Source organism: Mustela nivalis (genome assembly GCF_964662115.1).
Source record: "Mustela nivalis genome assembly, chromosome: 13".
In the NCBI taxonomy this organism is placed as follows: Eukaryota; Metazoa; Chordata; class Mammalia; order Carnivora; family Mustelidae; genus Mustela; species Mustela nivalis.
Genome location: NC_139032.1, coordinates 4,163,771 through 4,180,511, shown reverse-complemented (window position 1 = coordinate 4,180,511; position 16,741 = coordinate 4,163,771). Strand labels below are relative to the sequence as shown.

The following is a 16,741-nucleotide window of genomic DNA, read 5'->3' as shown; positions in this document are numbered from 1 at the left end:
TTTTTAATTTCAAGTCTTACTCGAGTGACTCAAACATTCTGAGAAAGTGTCCTCTGTGCTTACCCCCGCTCACTGCCCTCACGCCCAGCCAAACACTGTTTCTTTCCAGGATCTTTCGCTGGGAGGGACTGAAGTACACTCCGTCCTGTGGAAGTTGTCCGCACACACAGAGAGGGCTGGGATGCCTCCTCTTGTCCTGGACGCTGACCTTCTCTGTCTCTTTTGCTAGTGAGGGGCCCAGCTGGCAGGTTCTGCGAGTCACACAAGGAGCAGGACGAAGCCCGCCAGCATCCCCCCTCCCAGGGCTCCTTCTGTCCACGGTCAAGCTGCTGGCTCAGGGGCAGTGACGTCACTCCTCCCATACCACAGCCCTCAAACCCTGACACCCACCCCCTCCTTGGGCTTCCGACCCGCACTCCCCAGTGGCGTGGATCCCCCCAGACCGCGCGCTCCCCAGGACTCAGCAGGGGTCTCGGGATGTTTGTGGGGTGACTGCTCGAGCCAGCCAGTCCCTTCAGCCCCACCAGGGACTCGGGACCTCGGGCTCACACCCACTCTCCCAGGAGCCTCTGTTTTCTTCTCTGGGGAGTCAGGACTGGCCCCTTATAGAGGCGGGGGCAGGACCCAAGGAGAGGTGGCCATGGGGCTGAGGAGGCAGAAATGTCTTCCTCTCCTGCCCTCTCAGAGGAAGAAAATCAGCCCTGAGCTGCAGTGTCCCTCGGCCTCAGCCCTCACGCCTGTCCTCCAGACAGGAGCTGTGTGGCCGGGCGCCGGCAGGGGGCGCAGGGCGTCGGGGTCTAGGAGGGCCGGGGCAAAGCAGGGGACTGAGCAGGAAGGGGCTCGGCCCAGCTTGGCCAGGGCCGTGTGAGGGATTTGCCTGAACATCCGGTTAGCACAGTCCCCTGAGGGAGACGCAGAGCATCTTCAGCACGATACCACTTCTATGGGTCAAAGGGCACTGTCAGCGAATGGGTCAACCTCCCAGAACAGTCACAGATGCCACCACAATCTAGTGTCCACGGACTACTGTCCACGGACTAGTGTACAGAACCCCTAAGGGTCACCAGCAAAAGGACAAACAACCCAACTCAAAAACAGTCATAAAGGGGGCACCTGGGTGGCTCAGTCGTTGAGCATCTGCCTCTGGCTCAAGTCATGATCCGTGGCTCCTGGGATCGAGTCCTGCGTTGGGTTCCCTCTCTCTCTGCCTGCTGCTCCCCATACTTGTGCTCGACCTCTCTGTCAACTAAATAAATAAAATCTTTAAAGGGGGTGCCTGAGTGGCTCAGTGGGTTAATCCTCTGCCTTCAGCGCAGGTCATGGATCTCAGGGCCTTGGGATCGAGCCCCGCATCGGGCTCTCTGCTCAGCAAAGAGCCTGCTTCCCCCCACATCTCTCTGCCTGCCTCTCTGCCTACTTGTGATCTCTGTCTGTCAAATAAATAAAAAAATAAAATAAAATAGTCAAAGTGCTTGAACAGCTATTTCTCCCAAGAAGATCCCCAGCTGTTAGGGAGAAGTACGCCCAAACCACAGCCAAGATGCTGCTTGCCACCCTCCAGGTGGTTAGAATGGGAAATACGGGCCCTGCACAGCGGCAAGGTTGCGGAGACATCAGAATCTTGGGCACGGCTGGGGGAAGGGGACGTGCCAGCCGGTGCAGGGGCCCCTCCCAGGTCTGGGACAGAACGGCCTCGTGGCTCAGAGCCCCACTTAGATGCACAGGAGAATGCGTGGGACCCTTCGTGGCGTGATGAGGTGTGATGCTGTGTGAGAGGGGCTGCGTGTTGCTGGCAGAGCCAGGTCCCCTGGCGGCTGTGCGTCTGTCCTGGGTGAGGGTCGTGGTGGCGGCTGCACAGGTCCACTGCTGGGCTGACAACCACTGGTTGCTCACCTTACGAGGGAACTATGGGAATTATGTCTCCATAGGAACAGAGGACATACTCAGTGTGAGCACGTGGTGGCCGGCATCCGTCATGATGGGCCCAGCGCGCTGCTCAGCGTTTCTACCCAGTTTCCAGACATTTCGGCTCTGTCAAGGTGCTGTTCTCATCCATTTTATCCTGTGGTTCTTTCTTGGGGTAGATGTGGAGGCAACAGAAGCGAGTGCACGGCCATGATGGGGGGGCGGCTGTTTGGCCCAGGCAGGTTGTCACCATCCCGGGACCCTGCCCAGCTGTCCCAGGAAGACGAGGGGACATTGGCACGGCCGTGCCTTCCCACTCTGGGGAGATCTCCGCAGGGCTGGCAGTCACGCTTCAGGCTGCGGGGTGGGTGTCCTGTCTCACTTGGGGCTGGCCCCTGGAGACTGACTGTCTGGGTCACGTGTCATGGGTGCAGCCCCAGAGTTACAGACGGTGTCTCCAAGTGGATTATAATGAGGCGTTGTTTTACAATCGGCCCTACGAAGGAAGGCCCCCAAAGCTTGGTTGGCCTCATGGCCTCTGGCCTCTGGGTGTCGCTGCAGGCAGGCCTGCGGGGAGGTCAGGGTGAGGCCACACGAGAGCCCCTGGTCAGGGCAAGGATGCCACGTGCTTCCCAGCGTGCACAGCCAGGCCCAGAGCCAAAACCGTCCCAGGCCTGGGTTCCAGGGGTAGGGAGCTCAGGACGAGCCCTAGGCCCTGGGCTGCTGTGGTTTCTGTCCAGTGGGTCAGCAAGACGAGCCCAGAGAGGTCAGCCAGACTGCCCGGGGTTGCACAGCTGACTGGACGGGGCTGCTTCTGCCGAAACATGGATTGTCATCCCAGCATGGATTGTCTTTGCCCTCTTGCCGCCTCTCGTTCCCACCCTCTGGTCCTCTGGACAAGGAGGGCCACGTTCGCTCATCCCTTTGCCTATCCTCCCCCCACCGAGGAGACGTGGCTGGAAAAGGGTGTTGCCGCCTCCCTGAGGCTGCTGCCCCCCTGGCTGCTGGCCCCCGTGGCCGCAGGGCAGTTCTGCTGGAAGAGGCTGAGGGCAGGCTGTACCCCATGCTCCAGAGGCACTACTCGCTCTGGAAGCCCATCCACGGGGGGCCTGCAGGCTCCAGGATCATCAGGGACCCTGGATTGTGAGCCCGGGAGCCCCACCCGGTATAGGGCTGTATCCATGACGCCAGTCCTGAGAAAGTCCCAGTGTGCTGAAGGCATGAACACACAGACCACACGAGTGGTCTGGGGACATGCGAGGCACAACGGCAGTCCGGCGGGGGGTTGGGGTCACGGGGGATGCCCTCCTCTCTATACTTCCTGTGTCAGCACAAGAGAAAAAGCACACATGTGCTCATGGGGATGAGGTCGCTCACCTCAGAGAGGTCTTGCTACCAGACAAGGCAGGAGGGAGGGATGGTACAGGTGGCCGCCGCGGGCGCCAGGCACGGCAGCGACACCGTGTAGAGCAGAGGGTTGACCACAGGGTCTCAGTTGGTGAAAGGGAGGATAATGGGCTCTCCTGGCTGACTCCGGGGGCTGGAACGGACCTCGGTGTGGAATTCGCCCCGTACGCTGCATTCCCACAAGGGCGCAGGTTCCTAGAGAGAACAAAACGCCCACAGCAGAGCTGGGGGAGATAAAAATGGTGCAGCACGCCACTGACCGTGGCCACGTGGATGCAGTGAGGTCCGCTTGCCCCCCAGCCACGGGTGAGCCAGCTGCGAGAGCGGGCACAGCCCCGGGCACGCCGCTGGCCCCTGCCCGAAGGAAGGTTGGATGCTTGGGCAGCGGCAGCCCTCTGCCCGCTCACGCCGCCCACAAGGGGGTGCATGTAGCCCTGGTCCTCCTGTGGGCCGGACACGCTGGCGCTCTCTGTGAACGCAGCAGACAGGACTCGGGGTGTGGGGTCCACTCCGCACACAGTGGGCAGACTGCAGCGAGGCTCTGGGCCTGGGGGCGCTCCCCAGCCCTGCTCTTCTCCTGGCAAAGCCAGCTGTGGGGCTCAGTCATGGAACAGGGACGAGGAAACCGCCTCCGGGCTGTGATTCCCGCGAGGACAGGGCGGGAGCACCTCTGGGACGTCGAGACCTGGGGGTGTCCCGTGAGTGTGCCTGCTTGTGATTTGCTGAGCTGTTTGATGCCTTTTCTGGGAATATGTTGTGTTTGGCAGTAGAAAGTTTCGCGGTATAAACACACAAGCCAATAAATGCCTGGTTTCCAAGAGAGGAGGCAGCTGTGGGCCTGGCCCACCGCACTTGGCCAGCCGAAGTGGGGGGAGGGGCTCATGTGCAGAAAATGCCCTGGAAACACAGTGGCTGGACCCCCTGTGGTGGCCTGGGGAACTGGGGAAGGAGGCGGTAAGACCTGCCAGGCCGGCAGTCAGTGTCCTTGGCCAGAGGAGGTAGCATCAGGCGCGGCCATGAGTGACGTCAGGATGGCGTATGCCACGCACGGTGAGGACCGGTCAGGCCTGGGGGTGCTGGCAGGTGTCCCTCCAGCTGTTCTTGGCTGGCCACTTCCTTGGTGGGGGGTGACGGTCCCTGTGCTGGCCTTTCTGAACAGCAGGTCCATATGCACGGCTGAGCTTCTGTCCCTTGTCCAGGCGTCACCCTGAGGACACCCGGATTCACAGCCATTGGCCCAGGGGGCACGGAGGACCCCAGCCTCCCCCAGCAGTGCCCAGTGTGGGCTTCAGGCAGGCCTGAGGTCTGGGGGAGGTGGTTCGGGCCACTGACCCCTGCCTCGTGATGATGAGCCGGCAGGGATTTGACCAGCAGGGACCAGGTGTGGACTCAGCCGTCATTACAGCAGCCATGCTATGGCGTGCCGTGGCACAGGCTGCCCCGCGGGTCCTGGGAGGGGTCTGGCCCCCGCACGATCTGTGGGAGACTGGGGGGCACAGGGTTGTAGCTGCCCGGAGCCTCAAGGACTGATCCTCCTTTGCTCCAGCCTGGGCTGCCCACTGCAGGCCTGCAGAGGTCCCCTCTGTTGTCCTCCTGGTGACCTCGGGATTGATGGTCCCATGACACTGGGTACAACGGAGGCCTGGGGGTGCGTTAAGGGGCAGTGCCTACAGATAAGAGGTGGCCTGGGGCAGCCCAGGGGCTGGCTGGCCACCACCCTGGCTCTGTCTTGGGGCAAGACCCCACTGAGTTGGGCCCCGGGAGAGAGAGGCAGGTTCATGTACCCAGTGTAGGGGGCCTCCCATCCGCCTGGGCCCTTCATGGGCGAGGCAGGTGCTGGAACGGAGGCAGGGCAGGGCTCAGGAAAGGGGTCCAGGGAGACACAAGCCCATGTGCAGGCAGGTTGCTGAAAAGAGGTGTTGGGTGGAGCAGCCCGGGCCCCGGGGTCAGAGGCTGAGCTCACGCGCACGGGACACAGAAATTACAGCCTCCCCGTGATACCGCTTCTCTCCTGATGCAAGACTCAATTAACAGGCTCTGCGGGCGAGGCTGCCTCTCTGGTGGGAGTGCAAATTGGTCTAGCCGCTCCGGGACGGTCCGACAGCATCTGCCACAGCTACCCAGACACACTCCTGACCCAGCCGCTGACCCGGGCCGGCCAAGCGGGCCCAGTGCACGCACAGCTGGGGGCCTGCTATGGCCTGCTATGGTTGGGAAAACATAGAGTTCACCCAAACAGAAGTAGGCGCGGCTGATACCGGGTGCATTTTCTGACATGAGATCAAGCCTTCATCCGCCGCCTGCACGCTCCTTCCTTGAGCTTCTGTGCAGCCCGGGGCTGTCCCGGGCCGGGTCCCTGGGGCTGAGGCCGGCACCCAGCGTCTGCCGTGGCCGGGAGCAGGCAGTCTCAGACCCCGTGGTTCCCCAGGCCCACCTGCCAGAACCCAGTGGTTTCCAGTCTTTCTGTCAGTGTTTTTCAGTAACTCTGAGCTAAACAACTATGGACCCAGGTCTTTGCTTTCCTCAGGGAAATTCCAAGAGTAGGAGTAAGTGAGATTTTTGCCAAATTGCTTTCCTGAAAGGCTGGTCCAGTGGAATGGCCAGTAGCTCACTGTCCCGCGGCCAGCATGGGGGCCTAGTTATTCAAACGAGGAGCGGTAACCTCCGTGTGAAGATGCGGACTTGTCTCGCCTGCCCTGAGACAGCTCCTGGTGAGACCTCTCTGTGGTTTTATGTGTCTGTGACCGTCTGTCTGAGCTTGGCCTCTGCTCTCCTTTCTTTGAGGAGTTTGGCCTTTTCTAAGCATCCTGACTCACGCAAGCTCTTGAATAAAGATTTTATTTATTTATTTGACAGAGAGAGAGATCACAAGTAGGCAGAGAGGCAGGCAGAGAGAGAGGGGGAAGCAGGCTCCCCGCCGAGCAGAGAGCCCGATGCACGGCTCAATTCCAGGACCCCGGGATCATGACCTGAGCTGAAGGCAGAGGCTTAACCCACTGAGCCACCCAGGAACCCTATTTATTTATTTTAAAGAGAGAGGGAGTGTATGCATGCATGTGGGGGGGGGGCAGAGAAGTAATGTGCGGGAGAGAATCCCAGGCAGACCCCACACTGAGCACAGAGCCTGACGCAGGGCTCCATCTCACCATCCCGAGATCACGACCCAAGCCAAAAGCAGGAGTTGAAAACTTAACGATGCTGCAATCCAGGGGCCCCTCGAGCTCTTCGTATGTTACTGATAATACTCCTTAGCTTTCATATCTGCTGTGAACACTTCTCCTCAAGTAAATGCCTGTCTTGTCATTGTTCTTGAATATTTAAAAATTCAGTCAGCTTACCTTTGTTTTTAAAACCCGGCTCCCCCGGTCCCCCATTACCGTTGTGTTTGGAGGCCCATGCGCACACGTCTGATGACCGTTTGTGGGAAGCTCCCTCTGGGCTGGGAAGGGGCCTCCTTTGAACCTGGTTCTGTGACCTGCTCCCTGGGCGCCCTGGTGACTGCCTTTTCCTCTCTAGGCCTCAGTCAGGCCTGCTCTGCTCTTGCTGGCATCTGCACAGGCCAGGGCCCTCAGCTCCAGGCCCCAGCCCCCCACACCCCAGAGAGACACGGGCCAGAGCTGCGGCCAGCCCCATGCAGCACACACCACCACACGTCCTTACCCTGTGGGCTCTCCAGCTTGTCTCGGCCTGGTCCTCCCTGGTACCCCCTGGGGGTACCAGCAGCACCTCGGGTTTCTTTAGCTCATAAAGCATCTGGTCATCAGTGCACTGTTTTCTTGCAAAATAGCAGTTCTGTCTCTAAGACCACTAAGTGTTGTTTCATCGAAGGGTCAGTGCTGTGGGTTCATGATCAGGGACTTTGTTCCGGGATGAGCAGGTCACACAAAACCTTGCAGAGAAAGACATGCCACTTGCCCAACAGGCCGCCGAGGCTGTGACTCACTCCCTTCACAGGTGTGTGCGGAGGGCTGGGCCCCAGGGGACAGGGAGCGGTTAGAGAGCGCTTCCTGGGTTCCAGGCTGTCCTTCACTGCGGCCCTGGGCAGGAGGCGGTGAGGAGGCCAGGGTGCACCCCACTGGGGGCTCAGCAGGAATGAGCTGTGAGGCCTGGTGGATGTCTCCCCTGGGAGCCCTTTGGGGACCCCACTGGGGACATCTGAGCACATACATCAGCTCCCCCACTTCCGAATGTCTCAGAGGCTGAGAACCATGGGCCTTACGCCTCAGACATCAGAGGAAGTGAGACGTGGAGGTCATGGGATCAGGCATTGCAGTGAGGGCAGACCCAGGAAAGCCGTATGCGATGACCTGTCTTGTCCTTGAGCACGAGTGTACAAAAGCTCAGCTGTGTGTCCCAGAGCAAACTCCCAGGACCAGGTCCTCGTGTCCAGTGCAGCCTGGGGTCCCCATGGCCCCACATCACCCTTGGACTGCCTCAGCGGCCAGCCTGTCTGCGGGAACATGGCATCATAAGGGTCTGGTTAGAGCTGTAATCGCCAATTCTCTTATTGTGGGCAAAGTGGCACTTTTTTCACCCTTTATGAGGCTTTTGTGTTCTCGTTCTATTCCCTACGCACCTCCCTTGTCCATTTTCCTGCTGGGTTATTGGTCTTTCTGATTTGAGGGAGCTCTCATGCACTAAGGAAACACGTCCTTTGTCTTTCTCCTTTATGAGATTTTTGCCAGGCAGAGGCTCATGTGACTCAATTCACCCGTTTTCTGTAAAGGCAGCCCACGCTCAGCGTTCGTGGATTCCGTGTTTGTGAATTTACTACACGCAAAAGTGTATTTCTGACTCACAACTGACAGTTGCCTCACCTCCCAGGTCACTTGTGGGTGTGCACAAATCTGGGAATGCAGTTGACCCAAGCCGTGTGTGACCCTGGCCACATGTGACAGGTGACACTCCGCCCCCTGGTCCAGCTCCCTGCCGTGAGCCAGTGTCCTGGTCTCAGTCTCCTTTCCGTTAGGTGGTTTTTTTGTTGTTGTTGGGTTTTTTTTTTTTTTTTTTTGTATTTTTATTTTGTGCCTTTTGTTGGTGATTTTGCTGATTAAAATGGCCCAAGTGTCCCACTGACGTGCTGTGTGGCACTCCCAAGCGCAAGAGGACACGCGCTGGTGACAAGCTTCCCTCAGGCTCCAGACAGGGAGCTGGCCAAGCTCGATGTTGGTGAAGCAATAACACATATTTGATAACGCGTCTTAGAAACACATACGCGAAGCTGCGCATCAGAGAGTTGACAAAAATGTCATGTGCAGCGGTTCAGACCCCCGACCCTGTCTCTCCCAGCGCTGTGGTGCCGGCAGTGACGTCGGAGAACACACGGGCTGTGAATAATGCGTCACCTGTGTACCCTAGAGCGAGCTTCCGCACTGCGCGCCTCCCGCGTGGAGATCCGTAGGGAAATACGCCTTTCCGTCCTCCTGCTCTGTCTCTGCCTCCCTCATGATGTGGCCCTTTCCAGGGGGCACCCTGGGCCTGGCGCCCCCAGAACCCTGGCCAGTGTTGGATGCCGCCTTAGGTCACCCAGGTGCCGCCTCTGTCTGAATACACAGGCCCTCCCGAGGGCGGGTGCTGCTGTGAGCGTGGAGGGTGCTGGAAAACTCTTCGGCAGACAGCCCGAGCTCCTGGCCGGTGGAAAAAGCCTCCTGTGCGTCATGGGTAGTGTGTGGCTCCCCCGGGCTTGTATGGGGGCTACAGGGGACCCGCTGAGTGCCAAGTGGTGACTCTGGGCAGAAGAGACCCCAATGGGCCCTGCAACCCCAGTTGGCAGGACAATGTGTCTTGGCCACCGGTCAGAGCCTGGCCTGGACAGTGATGTGGGCTCTACCTGGAGGACCCCTGCCCAGCCTGTCAGGCGGGTGCCACATTGTGCCTCCCTGGTCTCCATCCTCCTCCTCCTCTCTGCTCCCTCCACGTGCCCCTCCCACCAGCTCCATGACCCCGAGCACCTGGCTAAGACCCCAGGGCCTCTGCGTCCCCCTATGGAGATGGGGAGTGGGCAGCCCTGCTGAATCAGAGGCTATTCCCCTTTCCACGGGCAGGTCCCAAGGGCAAGGAGACAGATTCACAGGCAGGAGCCGGCCAGAGCAGAGGACAGCCCTTCAGCTGGTTCCTTCAGCATCCCCCACCCCAGCCCCGGGGAGGACTAACACGGAAACTGCGCTCAGAGCCCTCAACTCGTCAACCCATGATGGGCTGAAGGTCACCACCTGTGGGCAGTGCCAGGCTTAGAAGGAAGCCCCCCCAGACTGGCTCTGTTCTCCATGGAGTCCTTCACGGCAAGCCTCTGCGGGTCTGGGCACTTTTCCCAAAGTGGCAGCATATGAGAAGGGGAGCTCTTTCTCATCCTGCATGCAGGAAAATGCCCAGAAGCAGAAGCACCCTCTGCTCCCTCCAGGCCACCCCGTGCTGCATCCTGGGGCGTGACCTCTCATCACTTCCTGGGTCACAGCACGCTCGGAGGAGTCTCGAAGTGGCTTTGTCCTATGTAATTGTGTGCAGCATATTCTAGCTGCCCATTTGCAGCTGCTGGGCACTGCATCAGGGAGCGTCAGGGAGCATCTCTGGGCTCCTTTATCTGCACAGCTGGTCACTTCCTCCCTGTCAGTTGTCGGAAAGGGATTCCGAAGACAATCCACGGCAGGTTCTTCCAACAGGGGGCACTGATGCTGGGTTTGGGTGCCCAGAGCCCAGCAGGGGCTCCACAGGGACCCAGGTAGCACTCTCAGGTGGGGACGGAGGAGGCTTGGAGCTTGGAGGGGAGGGAGCTCAGGTGTGCATGACCCCCGGCAGTGGGGGATGCCAGCGGCTCCCCTGCAGGAAGGAGAGGTGTGATCGGCTCTGGGGGCCAAAGAAGCCTGAGGGAAGCCCGCCTTCACCCTGTCTGGTGGATGCAACGGGAACCCTTCCAACCTCCCCCCTGCGCATACACCCACAGAGCCTAGCCAAGGGGGGCCGTGGGTCTCTCTGGGCGTGGGCAGAAGTAGACGGGGGACACAGGCTGCAACAGCGGGGCCTGAGCTCCACGACCTCACAGCAGGAGGTGCTGACAGAGAGGTCACAGGCGGGAGGGTTTTCAACGCCTGCGCGACCCAGCACGGCTAAAGCCTCATTCTCTGGACTGAACTAAACAGGGCATATGACCCAGTGTTTGGTGTTAGCCTTCCAGAGGAAAATTAAATAATAGCAACTCTGGGAGAAAAAGTTTCGAATGGCCATGGGCTCATGGGATGGGCGGCTACTGCACATGTCTCGCTCGGACAGCTGGTGGGCCACGCTCACTTGGGAGTGCACAGGGATAGTGTAAACTTTCCTATTTCTATTTTTCTTGCCTTACAAATTCCCCATAATGACTACATGCTCTTCAGAAAAATCAATGTCTGTCACCGTGCAATGGAATATAATCTGGCCACGAATGGAGCGGAGCACGGATGCGTGTTTGACCCACGTGGAGTGAGACGTGCTGAGCGCGAGGGCGTGGTCAGAGATCCGGGCGGTCCATGACTCTGGGGACGTGGGATGTCCCGAACAGGCAAATCCAGAGACAGCGGATATCTGGCTGCTTGGGGCTCACAGATGGGGGTGGGGGGGTGACGTCTCGTTCTGGGGGTGAAGATGTGGTAGAACGAGATGGTGGTGGTGTCTACAACATCTGAATATACCAAAGGCCCCTGAGTTGTGCACTTTAAAAGAGTAAGTTTTAGGGAGTGTGAATTACATCCCAGTGCAACTATGATTGATTCCTTGATTGACTGATCGCACACAGGAGCACGGGGATGGGAGAGGGAGAGAGAATCTCGAGGAGATTCTACGCTGAGCACCAAGCCTGACACGGGGCTCCATCCTGGATCACTGGGCTCATGACCTGAGCTGAAATCAAGAGCTGGAGGCTCAACGGACAGGACTTCCCGGGCGTCCCCCAGTGCAAAGTATTTTTTTAAACCACGTTTTAAAATTAGGGAGTAAAAGAAATGTTATAGAATTGTATTAATTACAAAAGGAGAAAAACAAAGGTGATGTTATAGAGCCTCGCATCGCCCATTGAGCGGGGAGGCTTTCCTGAGGGGCTGGGGCAGTGGCCCTGCTCCTTCTCCTCCCAGCACTTCACAGGGACTCGGAGCCCGAGCTTTAGAGGCCCACGGGACTCCTACCCCGACCTGTCTGCCCCAGCACCTACCTTCAGGTCCTGAGAAGCCTGCCCTGCTCCTGTCCTCTCCTACTGCCTCCAGCTAGGGTCCCCCACCCCCACAGGACCTGAGATCCAGATGACCCACTCCGGCCCTGAGGTCTCACCTGGGGACGGGCCCCACAGAAGACCCCTGGTGGTAAGGGGCCACCTCCCTGGGCTGTGGCCTATGTCAGGGGCGGGGGCTTGGGGATGGGCTGGCTGCACTGTGTCTGACGACAAGACCCAGGCTGCTGGAGTCCACTCAGAGGCAGACTCACTCCAAAAGTACCTGGTGACTGGGCTTTCTGGGGGCAAGGCTAGACCCTGCTCCCCTCCCAGAAGTCTTGCTTACCACCTTTACGTCCACCTAGAGAAGAGCAGTGGGATGACACAGCTGTGTGGCCTGCTTGGGTCCTGGCCCTGGAAGTGAGCCTCAGGTGTCCACTGGCCTGGCCAGGCAGGGGCACCAGGACAGCCTACACTTGGGGGGACTTAGGGCTCCCTGGCACTGGAGTCTTTGGGAGCCAAGTTGGTAGTGGAGGGGAGAGGCACAGGCTCCTGCTCTGTGGCTTTGAGCAAGCTACTGAAATCGAAAAGTGTCTCTCCTGGGCCTCAGCATACTCCTCTGTGACACAAAGGTAATCACACCCTTTGGCTGGACAGCCGTGGAGACAAGGGCTCCGGGCAGGGGACAGGCTCTGCCAGCACCAGCCAGGGTCAGGCAGTTTGCCATGTCCTGCAACCCTGGCTTGTGGGAGCCTCAGGATCACCTGCAGAGCAGAGGGGGGTGGGGGGTGATGGCTATCCCCATCAAAGCCAGGGCATGGAGGTTCAGAGGTGCCAAGTGATCTAAGGACAACCATGACCCTGGCAAAGTCCTCGCCCCAAGGTCTGTCCAGGGATCCCTCAGTCTTGTCCTTCCTGGGTGCTAGGACCTGCTCTTGAGCCCAGCCCAAGGGTCCTCACAAAAGAGGACTGTGACCTGTCTACTAGGTGCTTAGCCATGGAATCAGCAGAGGGAGTGAGCTCCCTGTCACTGGAGGCATGCCAGCACATTTGCCTGAAGCCAACCCTAAGGGCTCAGAGAGCATATAGTACTCAGGCAGGGATGGGTTCTCCCCACTCCCCCACAGCGATTTGGGGGTACGCTGCCAAGCTATGCATATATGCTGGCTGGGGGTGGACAGAGCCTGCAGGCAACGCTGTGAATGTCCACCCATCTCCTCCATCACCAGACAGGCATGATGCTTGCTCCCTGCCAGTGTGACCCAGGGAGAAGGGAGGAGGCCAGATGGCCTCGAATCTGTCCACAGCACACTTAGCTCTACCTCTTCTCAGTTTTCCCTTGGACGCCTGGGTGTGCCCAGCAAGGACAGGCTCAGGACTCTGGGCGTCCTCCAGGACTGAGTCTTGGAGGAACAGGCAATCTTTCCATGTGTGCGAACTAGGATGGCCAGGTGGGTTCTGTGGGGATACTGAGGCTTGGTGCAGCAGGACTCACCCAAGGTTATGCAAATGCCAGAGCAAGTTCAGGTGTGTCCAGACTCCTGACAGAAAGATTCTAAGCAGCCCCACCTGGGCCTGGCCAGCCCCCGCCCTCGGAGGTCACGCCCAGTCCCCGCCTCGAAGGGCCTCAGGCTAGTGGAGCTGGTGTTGGATGTTGTCCCTTCTTTGTCTGGGCTCTGGGCTGGACGCAAGGTAGATGTGACAACTGCAAGGGATATTCAGAAGGCATGTACCCATCATCCAGCCCAGCGCAAGCACACCATGAAACCATTCTCCAAGGGAAGAAGCCCGGATCTGTGGCATCTGCCCGTTTCCACCATGCAAATGCTCCCAGCACCACAAGGTGTCCCTGGGCAGAGTTGGGAAGGGATGTCAGTGCTGGAGAACCGGTCGTGACAGGTTCCAGCACTTGGGAAGTCCTGAGACTCTGGGGAACAGGGCTGGGCACACCTCCCCTGTAACTGTGATGGTTTGAATCCCATAAGTTAGTTTGTGCCGGGAGCTTGGAGCCCATGGGCACCCTATGTGTTGGATGGCATGCCAGACCCAAAGGCACCACCAAGGTGGGAGCCGCTGGGCATCTCCCCTGGAGCTGCCTCCCTGTGTCTTTATTCCCTCACCTCATGGCAGTCACAGGGTCACCACAACTAGATGGAGGAGTTCAGGGGCTTACAGGGCTCAGAAGCGAGCAGTGAAGTCTTTCTTTGCCGTATGCCACCTCCTGGCAAGAAGGTTCAAGATGCCCAAGAGAAAGTCTTGTTTGTGGTAGTCCAGAGGAAAAAGGGGAGACATAGGATGACGTAAAGGCTCCCAGGGGAAGGGGGCATTTCACAAGGGGCGAAGAACACTGTGGGCACAGGGCCTCCTGGAAGCTCTTCAGGGCCCTCTCTGGTGACATCCCAGGGCAGCCTCTGTCGTAGAAGCTCTGGGATTTAGGGGAGATAACTTCTGTCTCAGGATCTCCCTTTGCTCAACTGCAGAGTGGGTGTGATGATAACAGTACTCCGCCTCCTGGCAGTGAGGTCCCCATGAAATGACAGGGGGAAAGGACACCCCAACCCCTCCAGGCTTGCCTCGGGTTGCTTTTTGAGGGTTTGGGGGACCACCAGCCTTGGGCCCTCACCTTCTACCAGCCCATTTTGCCCTGGCACAGGGCTGAGAGGTCTGACAGGCCTGCTGGGACAGTTGAGGAGGTGATGCTGTGCCCCCTCTCGGGAACCCTCCGCGGCCAGCAGCCTGTGGGTCATTCCTGAGCCTGGGGTTCAGGAGTACCGCCGCCGCGGGGCCGGGCGCGGAGCTGCGAGCCCGCCCGCAGGTGGCCGCGCGCGCCCACGGCCAGGTGGGCGTGCCAGGCCCCGCCCCGCCGCGCCAGCCGGGGGCGGGCAGCCGAGGCCCCGCCCTCCCCGCGCGCCGGGTCGGAGCCGGTGCCCGAGCGCAGCCGCACGGAGCCCGAGCAGCACGCGGGAGCGCGGCCCCGCAGCGGGCCGGCCGAGGGATCAGCGCGGCAGCCCGGCCCGGAGCGAGGACCCCGGCCCCGAGAGCGACTCGGTCCCCGGCCGCGGACCTCGGCCACCGAAGCGCGGCCTCGCCCGCCTCTCCCGCCCCGGCCGCCGGGCCGCGGGCATGGACGGCGCCCGCTCGCCCTGTGAGTGCCGAGCCCCCCGCCCGCCGCCTTTGTGTGCGCGCCGCGCCGCCGCAGCCCCCTCCCCGCGCGCCCCTCCTGCGCCCCGGGCCGCGTCCTTTGTGGAGCAGCCGCTTGTCCAGTGCCTCTCTCTCTCCGACCTCCCCGTCCCCTCTGCGAGCCCGTCCCGGGGACCCCAGGGACAGCCCGGCAGGCCCCCTTCCCAGGGCTAGGCTGGGCGCGAGTGCCCCTCCCCCGGCCTCCACCGCATCCCGCCCCCGGAGGGGGGGAACCTAGGGGCAGCCCCAGCAGGCGTCCTCCCCTCCCCTCCCCGCCTCTAGGTCCGGTTTGCAGACCCCTCCCCCGGGGCAGTCCCGCAGGCCCCTCCGCGGCGGGGGGCGGGCGGGGCGTGAGCCGGCACGGCGCTGTCTCATCCGCGGCCGGGCAGGTGCGGCGGGCCGGCGCTCACGCGGCCCGGGTGTCCTTGCCCGCAGAGATGGACGGCGATGGCGGCCGCCGGGACGGCCCCCGCGCGCTGACGGAGGCCGGGCGCGGCGCGGGGCCCGCGGGCATGGCGGAGCCGGCGGCGGTGCCGCGGGCGCGGGCGGCGCGGCCCGGGCCCCAGCGCTTCCTGCGGCGCAGCGTGGTGGAGTCGGACCAGGAGGAGCCGCCGGGCCTGGAGGCGGCCGAGGCGCCCAGCGCGCAGCCCCCGCAGCCGCTGCAGCGCCGGGTACTGCTGCTCTGCAAGACGCGCCGCCTCATAGCCGAGCGCGCCCGCGGCCGCCCCGCCGCCCCTGCAGCTCCCGCGGCCGCCGCGCCGCCCGGCGCCCCCGCCGACCCCGGCCCCGAGCCCGCGGGCGCGCAGGAGCCCGGCCCGGACCCCGCGCCCTCGTCCCCCGGAGGCCCCGGCGAGGAGGCGGCGGCGGCGGCTGCTGCGGCCGCGGGGCGGGAGGACGCGGCGGCGCCGGAGGCGAGGCCGGAACCTGGGCGCACACGCCGGGAAGAGCCCGAGGAAGAGGAGGACGATGAGGACGACCTCAAGGCCGTGGCCACCTCCCTGGACGGCCGCTTCCTCAAGTTCGACATCGAACTGGGCCGCGGCTCATTCAAGACGGTCTACAAGGGCCTGGACACGGAGACCTGGGTGGAGGTGGCCTGGTGTGAGCTGCAGGTGAGGACGCCGGCCGCAGGTGGGCGGTGGGCGAGCGCGTCCTGGCGCAGCCTTGCACCGGTGCGGGGCCGCGCGTCCGGCCCTGGGGGGCAGCCGCGCGTGTCCTTCTCTGCGTGCGCACGGCCTGTGTGGTCGGGGTCGGACCTCCCAGCATGTGGCGGTGGAGTGTGGCACGGTGTGGGTCCCTGCTGAAGAGTGGGCACTTGGAGGGCGTGTCCGTCCGCCTGGCTGTACCCTCCCAGGTGGTCTGTATGGGAAGCGGCAGTGTGGGGGCCTGTGTTCCAGGCGCTCTGGAGTCTTTAAAGGTGTGGGTGCCCCCGCTGGGGACGCTTGAGGAGACGCTTCTGACCCGTGGTCTGTGAGAGGTGGGGCCGCCCCCGGCCTGGATGCGGCAGGGGCCTCTTGGTTTCTCCCAGGGCCCATTGCTTCACAAAATGGTTGTGCGAGAGGTCTTAAAACCAAGTCATACAAAATGCGGCCGGGATTTCTTTCTTTTTTTCTTTCTTTTCTTTCTTTCTTTCCTTCCTTCCTTCCTTCTTCTTCCTCTCTTTCTTTTTTCCTTTTTTTCTTTCTTTTTTTTGACGCAAAGCCGGTGGACATGCATTTTTCATAACCTTGCCCTCACGTTGGCTGTGTCAGCCCCAGCCCTGGAAGATTATATAAACCGTAACCCGAGCTTCTTGGGCCATCGGTGGAAGCCAGGACAGTGCCTGTCAGAGAGGGTGTTTACAGGGGCCCTCCCTCATGGGCGGGGGGTCAGCTGTCAGGCATGGGGCTGTCCTGTGCTGAGAGCTGGCTGCGCGGGTGTAAGCCTACCCCAGCACCCCGTAAAGTTAGCAGGGCCTTCCAGGCCTGGCACAGGGCAGCCCGCCACGCTGCAGGTTGCCTGCCTTTTTGACCCCCAAACTGACTTTGGTGACTCTATCCTTTGGGCCCCGGCAGTGTGGCCTACATGTGTGCG

The 16,741-nt window shown here is 61.1% G+C and overlaps 2 protein-coding genes across 14 annotated transcripts in view; one reads left to right on the top strand and one right to left on the bottom strand.

The window, feature by feature from the left end:
* Nucleotides 1-16,741, bottom strand: part of IPPK (inositol-pentakisphosphate 2-kinase) — a 400,388-nt gene that overhangs the window by 289,888 nt on the left and 93,759 nt on the right. The gene's annotated exons all lie outside the window — the stretch shown is intronic.
* The window catches only part of WNK2 (WNK lysine deficient protein kinase 2), a 117,725-nt gene continuing 115,481 nt past the window's right edge, over nucleotides 14,498-16,741 (top strand). For 12 of the 13 annotated variants that reach the window (XM_082694254.1, XM_082694253.1, XM_082694261.1 and 9 more), the window contains exons 1-2: nucleotides 14,498-14,633; nucleotides 15,104-15,780. In XM_082694254.1, coding sequence (XP_082550380.1) covers nucleotides 15,106-15,780 — 675 coding nt within the window. In that variant the 5' untranslated portion in view covers nucleotides 14,498-14,633; nucleotides 15,104-15,105. Of the gene's footprint in view, nucleotides 14,634-15,090; nucleotides 15,781-16,741 lie in introns of those variants that run through there. The other variant, XM_082694255.1, reaches the window with a different exon arrangement.